The 9,474-nt window shown below is 44.6% G+C and overlaps 1 protein-coding gene across 2 annotated transcripts; it reads right to left on the bottom strand.

Annotated features, from left to right (window-relative positions):
- Window positions 1–1,096: 1,096 nt before the first annotated feature.
- Window positions 1,097–8,017, bottom strand: LOC137305064 (zinc-binding protein A33-like). 2 transcript variants are annotated; one of them, XM_067973843.1, is made up of 6 exons: window positions 7,412–8,016; window positions 7,216–7,311; window positions 6,896–7,129; window positions 3,917–3,939; window positions 3,689–3,804; window positions 1,097–1,806 (listed from the first exon to the last, which is right to left on the bottom strand). In XM_067973843.1, exons 1-6 carry the CDS (start codon window positions 7,820–7,822, stop codon window positions 1,250–1,252), a joined length of 1,437 nt encoding a protein of 478 aa, XP_067829944.1. In that variant the 5' UTR covers window positions 7,823–8,016; the 3' UTR covers window positions 1,097–1,249. The 2 variants fall into 2 exon arrangements, with proteins under 2 accessions (XP_067829944.1, XP_067829945.1); XM_067973844.1 differs by lacking the exon at window positions 7,216–7,311 and having other exon boundaries at window positions 7,412–8,017.
- Window positions 8,018–9,474: the final 1,457 nt, after the last annotated feature.

Below are 9,474 nucleotides of genomic sequence, written 5' to 3'. Positions count from 1 at the left end.
CAATCCAGGTAGGGGGGGGGGTACACACCTATAATCATCGACCAGTGAGTGACCTGTAGGAACCGTGCTGGCCATCAGCGGGGCACAGCACAAACTTTGTGAGGCTTTGGGACCAGTGTAAGTCCCACTCGTGCTGTGAGGTCCAGGTCAGTAACCCCGGGCGGGGCTTGGAAGTGAAACTTCTGCAGCAGAATTGTGAGGAACAGGAAGAATGATAGAATCATAGGAAGGTTACAACACAGAAGGAGGCCGTTTGGCCCATCGAGTCCGTGCCAGCTCTACCCAAGAGCAATCCAGCTAGTCCCACTCCCCCGGCCTATCCCCGTAGCCCTCCATTTTTTTCCTTTCAAGTACTTATCCAGTTCCCTTTTGAAGGCCATGATTGAATCTGCCTCCACCACCCCCTCAGGCAGTGCATTCCAGATCCTAATCACTCGCTGTGTAAAAAAGTCTTTCCTCATGTCACCTTTGGTTCTTTTGCCAATCACCTTAAATCTAAGTCCTCTGGTTCTTGACCTCTCCGCCAATGAGAACAGTTTCTCTCTCTCTACTCTGTCTAGACCCTTCATGATTTTGAATACCTCCATCAAATCTCCTTGCAACCGTCTCTGTTCCAAGGAGAACAATCCCAGCTTCTCCAGTCTATCCACGTAACTAAAGTCCCTCATCCCTGGAATCATTCTAGCAAATCTATTCTGCACCCTCTCAAAGGCCTTCACATCTTTCCGGAAGTGCGGTGCCCAGAATTGGACACAATACTCCAGTTGAGGCCGAACCAGTGTTTTATAAAGGTTCATCATGACTTCCTTGCTTTTGTACTCTATGCCTCTATTTATAAAGCCCGGGATCCCGAATGCTTTTTTAACCGCTTTCTCAACCTGCCCCGCCACCTTCAATGATCTGTGTACATATACCCCCAGATCTCTCTGTTCCTGTACCCCTTTTCGAGTTGTGCCCTCTATGTTTATTGACGTCTGATGTAATCTTAATGTTTGCCCCTATTTTAATTATTTTTACATTAAGTTTATAATTCAACATCTACTGGGATCGCTGCTGTAAATGGAAATTTTATTGCATTCCAATAAAATATTCCCCCTTTATAACACCAACGTTTATTGAGATTACTTTCATTTCTCACGAGATTATTCGTCTATGTGAAATTTTAAAAATGTTGAACGGGAAATAATCGGAGTCCTGGATATTTCGCTCCAGTCTCATGGTTAATGACGATGACATTTATCGGACGGGTTCACTCGGAGCAGTGACCTCTAACCGGGCAAATTCTCAGCGGTTCTAAGTTTTTCTCTCCATCGTTGAGTCCCGGGCTGAGGTAAGGGTAGAGTCTCTCAGTGAAAGTGTGGGTGAAAGTGTGGAGATGGGACATGTTGTCCGCATTGTAAAACGACACCTGTCCGCCCTCATAGTCCAGGTACACCCCGATCTTCCCGGGTTTGGTAGGTACAGTGAGGCGGGTGGGAGATGATGTACACGCCAAATAGTCACTTTGGTTTGTCAGCCACACAATCCAGTACCCGTCCTCGGGAGCTGCAGTGATTTCCCCTTTCCTGTTGACTGACTCACTGACCACCCCCAGATCCCACTCAGTCTTGTCCCCCACCTCCACCTCCCAGTAGTGCCTCCCTGATGTGAATCCCTCCGATCCCAGGACGCTGACACATTGATCAAATCTCTGCGGGGCGTCAGAGAGTTCCTGCCATATGTCTCCGTTTCGCACGCTGGTCCGGTCCTCAGATAGGATGAGCCAGGGGTTCGCTGTGTTCGGATCCAGAGTCAGAGAAGCTGGAGCTGGGGGGAAGGAAACAAAAAAATGACAAACTGAGTGATTTGGTTCAGTGAATAGTCCCTCCGTGTGTTACTGTTCGGAGATACTGAGCGAAGAGGTTCGCCCTCAGGGGATTGGCCAGTCCTTTATAGTCTGGGATTATTCACGGTGTAATGTGTATCACAAAGTATTACAATCAAATTCAACTCAGTAACTCAGGATTGAAATGCTGTCGTGTTTTATATAAAGCAGCGAATCCCCAGGCATCTCTTAGCTTGGCTTACTTTCCCACCTACACTCGGACCCTTCATCTAAGTCATTAATATAGATTGTAAATAGCTGAGGCCCCAGCACTGATCCTTGCGACACTCCACTAGTTACAGCCTGCCAACCCGAAAATGACCCGTTTAATCCTACACATTTGTTTTCTGTCCATTAACCAATCCTAAATCCGTGCTAATATATTACCCCCAATCTCATGATCCTAATCTTGTGTAACAACCTCTTGTGCGGTACCTTATCGAATGCCTTTTGAAAATCCAAATATACTACATCCACTAGTTACACCCTCAAAAAATTCTAATAGATTTATCAAACATGATGTCCCTTTCATAAAACCATGTTGACTCTGCCTAATCATATTATGATTTTCTAAGTGCCCTGTTACCACATCCTTAATAACAGATTCTAGCATTTTCACTACTACTGATGTCAGGCTAACTGGCCTGCAGTTCCCTGTTTTCTCTCTCCCTCCTTTCTTGAATAGCGGGGTTACATTTGCTACCTTCCCATCCATAGGGACTTTTCTAGAATCTAGGAATTTTGGAAGATCAAAACCAATGCATTCACTATCTCTGCAGCCACCTCTTTTAAAACCCGAGGATGTAGGCCATCAGGTCCAGGGGATTTGTCAGCTTTTAGTCCCATTAGTTTCTTCAGTACTTTTTCTTTACCAATCTTAATTACTTTAAGTTCCTCATTCTCACTAGCCCCCTGGTTCCCCCTATTTCCAGTTTGCTTTTTGTGTCTTCTACTGTGAAGACAGATACAAAATATTTGTTTAACGTCTCTGCCATTTCCTGATTCCCCATTATAATTTCTCCTGTCTCAGCCTCTAAGGGACCAACGTTTACTTTTGCTAATCTCTTCCTTTTTACATACTTGTAGAAACTCTTACAATCTGTTTTTATATTTCTTGCTAGTTTACTCTCATTCTATTTTCTCCCTCTTTATCAATTTCTTGATCATCCTTTGTTGATTTCTAAAATGCTCCCAATCCTAAGGCTTACTACTCTTTATGACAACATTATAAGCCTTTCCTTTTAATCTAATACTGTCCTTAACTTCTCTAGTTTGCCACGGTTGGACCACTTTTCCTGTGGAGTCTTTACTCCTCAAGAGAATGTATATTCGTTGAGAATTATGAATTAATCCTTTAAGTGTTCGCCATTGCTTATCATTTTAATGTAAGGAGAGAGCAGATGGGTTTGTTTACTTTCTAGCACATTAGTAAGACTCTTGGCTAAGTTTTAAAAGTCCTCAACATATACCACAGAACCCCCTGAACAGTATTGACAACTGGTTTCATACCACAATGAAGTTATGCCCCAAAACCCAAGTGATGTGAGATAACCTCCCCAGGGTCTAACACTGTCCCTGTCTTTTTACCTACTGTGTATTCGAGAATCAGGACGGGATCTGACTGGAGTGATTTTTCCCGTCAATATGCAACTGAATCGGCTTTACGATGTAAAAGTGACAGTGGAACTGCCGCGATTTTATAACTTTATCGAACCAGTTTTGTTTTGTTTGTTGTGCTTTCAATATTTGGTGCTTAAGTTTTTCTCTCACGTTGTTTAGTGTTTTTTTTAAAAATAAGGTCAACATGAGATGTTTTTAATTTACCAGGGTTGATGCTGTCAATCATTTCTCTCCATGCCGTGTACTGTAAAGGTCCTTTGAATACGCCGAGAGACAGACTTTCATCTACAAATTGCAGTGTACAGTACTCCGTGTTAACACTGGAAACACGAAATATTTAACATTAGGGCGTGGTTCTTGTAGCACAAGTTACTTCAATCAAAATGTTTGATGGAATCTCTGCCATTTAAAAGAAATAAGAAAATGCCTCACCTGTTCTTCTGAGCAGCTTCTCCCTGAATAATAATAGAAACAGAGAGTTCACGCTGTGCGATAGAGAAATCCCACAGCCCACGCCATTAAAAAGCCCTATTGCGCGGTGAAAAGAATGTACTGTCCCCCCACAGAGGAGAGAGTGTAGAACTGGGATGTATTTTATATGTGTGATTGGACGGATTTGGCCAGTATCACACAAATTTCCTCCCATTGAGCTGCGTGACGGGCCTTTTAGTATCACGTCTCAGTGCCCTCTCTTTAATGCTGAACCTGCCTCAGTTCACTTAATTACCTTATCGCCTTTATTTTCAGTCCCTTCCCAAATTCTCTTTTCCTTCCCGTCTCTCCCCTTGTAAAGAGAGTTCTGAAACAATATTTATTCCCCATCCCTAGTTACATCCACCACGCCGTGGGTTGGAGTCACCTGTAGGCCAGACCAGGTAGAGGTGCATTTCTTGAAGGACATCTGTGAACCACTTGGGTTTTTACGACAATCAGAAGGTTTTGTGCTCAATTTTTCCTGGCCCGCAAATTACCAGGTTTATTTAATTCAATTTCACAATTTGCCATGGTGGGATTTGGAACTCACGATCTCTATACGCTGGTTGGGGATTTTAGGAGTAGGGGGCACAGTCTAAAAATTAGAGCCAGACCTTTCAGGAGCGAGATTAGAAAACATTTCTACACACAGAGGGTGGTAGAAGTTTGGAACTCTCTTCCGCAAACGACAATTGATACTAGCTCAATTGCTAAATTTAAATGTGAGAGAGATAGCTTTTTGGCAACCAAAGGTATTAAGGGATATGGGCCAAAGGCAGGTATATGGAGTTAGATCACAGATCAGCCATGATCTTATCAAATGGTGGAGCAGGCACGAGGGGCTGAATGGCCTACTCCTGTTCCTATATTCCTATGCTAGTCTAGTATCATAATAACCATTGAGTTTTTGTGCGGGGTGAATGGGGAGAGAGGCAAACACACAGATCACATCACAAGAGCATAAGAAAACCAGAGGGAGAATCCCATTCAGCCCTCAAACTCGCATGACCCCTCCCCCCAAATTAAAGCACGGATTAGATTCTGAATCTTTTTGTGCTTCATTGGTTGCGTCTCCAATTGTGGAAACTGGCGCCTACTGGGGGCGGTTGGTCCACAGCCAATGGGGCAACGGGGGAAATGTCACAAACTCCAGACTGGCAATGGCAGGTTGAAAGTCCTTGACATGACTTAATAATTAAACGGCATCAACAAACCTGCACATTTCCATTCCAACGTTAGCAAGTATTTACATTTTGCAAGAAACACATGAGATAAACGCGACCATAAACAAACACGGAGCTGCAAGGATGTTGTGTACATAAATATATATGTAAGGAATCTTACAACACCAGGTTATAGTCCAACAATTTTATTTTAAAATCACAAGCTTTCAGAGATTATCCCCTTCGTCAGGTGAATGAGTGGAAGGTTCTCAAATCGCATATCTTATATTAGGCTGGGACAGCATCACACCAATCAAAAGGTGTCATTGTTGTTCAAACAGGCCAGTCACGGAGAACAGCACGTCCCAGTACACTGGATATACATTGTGTCAATTACACAGACAGAAAGAAAGAGACCCAAATGGCAGAGAGAGAGAATATTAAAACACATAACTTTTTTTTTCCCTTTTTGCTGGTGGGGTTACGTGTAGCGTGACATGAACCCAAGATCCCAGTTGAGGCCATCCTCATGGGTGCGGAACTTGGCTATTAACTTCTGCCCGACATTGGCGGCCTTCGAGACACACGACAACGCAAAATTGTCGAGCAGAAGTTGATAGCCAAGTTCCGCACCCATGAGGACGGCCTCAACCGGGATCTTGGGTCCATGTCACGCTACACGTAACCCCACCAGCAAAAAGGGGAAAAAAAGTTATGTGTTTTAATATTCTCTCTCTCTGCCATTTGGGTCTCTTTCTTTCTGTCTGTGTAATTGACACAATGTATATCCAGTGTACTGGGACGTGCTGTTCTCCGTGACTGGCCTGTTTGAACAACAACGACACCTTTTGATTGGTGTGATGCTGTCCCAGCCTAATATAAGATATGCGATTTGAGAACCTTCCACTCATTCACCTGACGAAGGGGATAATCTCCGAAAGCTTGTGATTTTAAAATAAAATTGTTGGACTATAACCTGGTGTTGTAAGATTCCTTACATTTGTCCACCCCAGTCCATCACCGGCATCTCCACATCACAAATATATACACACACATACACATTAACACAAACAAACACACACAAACACACACATTAACACAAACACACACACAAACAAACACACACAGTAAAATATCATAATTGTAATTTAAAAATTAACATTACATTACTTGATCGAAAACCAATTGGCAATGATTGAATATAACGATGTAACTTATACCACAGTCACTGGTCCCAGAGGGGAGGCCAGTTTTAACCAGCTAGTGCCCCCTTGATACTTCCTGGCTCCAACTCTAATGTTCCTGGCCAGGGGAGAGACCTGCGGATGCGCTGTTTACCTGCCCGTCCACAGTCAGAACCTGGGTGGGAGTATCTGGAATCGGTAAATATTTAAATCCAGTCGGGGGGGAGGGGGGGGGTTAAAAAGTGCTCAGGGGGCCCTAGGCCTCCCCCCTCCATTCTTTAAACCCGGTGTGACAACACAGTTGTACCGGATCAGAGGGCCTGATATCGGCGTGACAACAACGCCAAATTCGGGAATAATCGATATTGTGGGATTCAGGCACCCTGAGCACTTTTTAAGTGCTCAGGATGCCTAATTTCTTATTCAGGCACTGGAGCACGAGAAATAATCACAACATAATTTTACCCGGGATATGTGAACTAGGGTCGAGACTCAGACAAATCAGATCTGGGCGGGACTTTGTATTTTTACAGTAAATCACGCCCTTCCCAACTCTCTGTATATTTTAGTCAAATAATGCGGCCTCTCGCCTTCAGAAATGTGACGGTGTCTTCTTGGTTCATTCGCCTCTGTAACTCTGATATCTTCCGCTCAACACAAGTTAACTCCCGTTGGATTCCACTGAGGTTTTTCTCCATTGTTCCAAGAATCTTCCCCTCTTGTTCCCTGAGATCTCTGATTAAACGCTGCTCTTTCTCAGTGAGAATCTGGTGCATTTTAGCGAACTCGGATGTGATGTGGGTCTGCAGACCGCTCGACTGTTCCTACAGAATTAAAAAATGTGAAACATAATAATAAAGGGAAACAAAACTAACCCAGATCCCAGGAAATCAGTACACGGAGACCTTACCCTAACTTCAGAAATCTGCTGTTTCTGCCGCAGTTTAGCCGTCAGCACGCCGACCTTCCTTTTCGCAGCCGAATTTAATGATAATTTCAGTTCACCCTGGAATTAAAGTACGAATTCACTACTGAAAACACACATTTAAACGGTCAACCGAGGGTGCGATAAACGCAACCTGCTGATAAAGTCTGTTCCTCTTTACCTTGTAAATATTGACCGCCTCGTTCAGCACAAGGAAACGATGGTGTCTGTGACTCCGCTCCTCCCTGCAAACCAGGCACAGCAATTTCCTGTCCGTTTCGCAGAACAGTTTCAGTTCCTCCCGGTGTTCGGTGCAGAGGCCGAGAGTTTCCTTCGCCTCCGGGCTCAGGCTGAGGTCTCGGGCTTTTTCGGCCAATCTCGCCAGCGATCGACTGGCCCTCAGGTCCCTTTGCGGGGAAACCGTTCGACATTGCGGACAGGAGCCCGTCTCCCGGTTTGCCCAGCTCCGGGTGACACAGGACCGGCAGAAGTCGTGGCCGCACTCCAGTATAACCGGGTCGGTCAGGAATTCGAGGCAAATGGAGCAAATTAACTCCTCCGTCAAACACTCGACCTGGCGCCCGGCCGCCATGTCGACTGGTTAAAAGTACTTTCGGTTTGAATGTTTTGTGCGCAGAGAGTAAAAGATTCGGGCAAATCGTTCTAACTCTTGCTCTGTCACTGCGGGAATTAAAGGATCACGTTTCATTTTGGGGAAAGGATTTACAGTTTTAGGGCGAACATAACTGGCTTGCGTTAAATATTTTTGATTTAGCTGGCGGGGGAGAAAGCAGACGGACAGAGAGAGTGAATAATGAACAGCCCAGTGTCAATTCTCGCACTCACATCAACTGGAACAATGTAAACCACAACGCTGCAGAAAACAAATGCCCTGTAACCAAATTATTAATCTCAGACCTTCGATATCTCTACTGCGTTCAGCGCCTTAAATATCGAATGCTTGAGGGAACTGTGGAGAATGAGAAGTGAAGTTTATGTCGAAATCATAGAATCGTAGAAAGTTACGGCACAGCAGGAGGCCATTCGGCCCATCGTGTCCGTGCTGGCCGAAAAAGAGCCACCCAACCTAATCCCACTTTCCAGCACTTGGTCCGTAGCCCTGTAGGTCACCGCACTTCAGGTGCACATCCAGGTACTTTTTTAAATGAGTTGAGGGTTTCTGCCTCTACCACCCTCTCGGGCAGTGAGTTCCAGACCCCCGCCACCCTCTGGGTTTCTCCTCAGCTCCCCTCTAATCCTTCTACCAATTACTTTAAATATATGCCCCCTGGTCACTGACCCCTCTGCTAAGAAAAATAGGTCCTTGCTATCCACTCTATCTAGGCCCCTCATAATTTTATACACCTCAATTAAATCTCCCCTCAGCCTCCTTTGTTCCAAAGAAATCAACCCCAGCCTATCCAATCTTTTCTCATAGCTAAAATTCTCCAGCCCTGGCAACATCCTCGTAAATCTCCTCTGTACTTTCTCTCGTGCAATCACATCTTTCCTGTAATGTGATGACCAGAACTGTGCGCAATACTCAGGCTGTGGCCTAACCAATGTTTTATACAGTTCTAGCATAACCTCCCTGCTTTTATATTCTATGCCACTGCTAATAAAGGAAAGGATCCCATATGCCTTTTTAACCATCTTATCTACCTGTCCTGCTACCTTCAGGGATCTGTGGACATGCACTCCAAGGTCCCTCTGTTCCTCTACACCTCTCAGTATCCTCCCATTTATTGTGTACTCCCTTGCCTTGTTTGCCCTCCCAATGCATTACCTCACACTTCTCTGGATTGAATTCCATTTGCCACTTTTCTGCCCACCTGACCAGTCCATTGATATCTTCCTGCAGTCTACAGCTTTCCTCCTCACTATCAACCACATGGCCAATTTTTGTACCATCTGCAAACTTCTTAATCATGCCCTCTACATTCAAGTCCAAATCATTGATATATATCACAAAAAGCAAGGGACCTAGTACTGATCCCTGCGGAACCCCACTGGAAACAGCCTTCCAGTCACAAAAACACCCGTCAACCATTACCCTTTGCTTCCTGCCACTGAGCCAATTTTGGATTCAATTTGCCACTCCCACTTGGATCCCATGGGCTTTTACTTTTATGACCAATCTGCCATGTGGGACCTTGTCAAAAGCCTTGCTAATATCCATGTAGACTACATCAAATATGTTACCCTCATCAACCCTCCTTGTTACCTCCTCAAATAATTCAATCA

Source organism: Heptranchias perlo, chromosome 39 (genome assembly GCF_035084215.1).
Source record: "Heptranchias perlo isolate sHepPer1 chromosome 39, sHepPer1.hap1, whole genome shotgun sequence".
Taxonomy (NCBI): Eukaryota; Metazoa; Chordata; class Chondrichthyes; order Hexanchiformes; family Hexanchidae; genus Heptranchias; species Heptranchias perlo.
The sequence above is the reverse complement of the archived record's forward strand: the minus strand, read 5'-3'. Positions and strand labels throughout refer to the sequence as shown.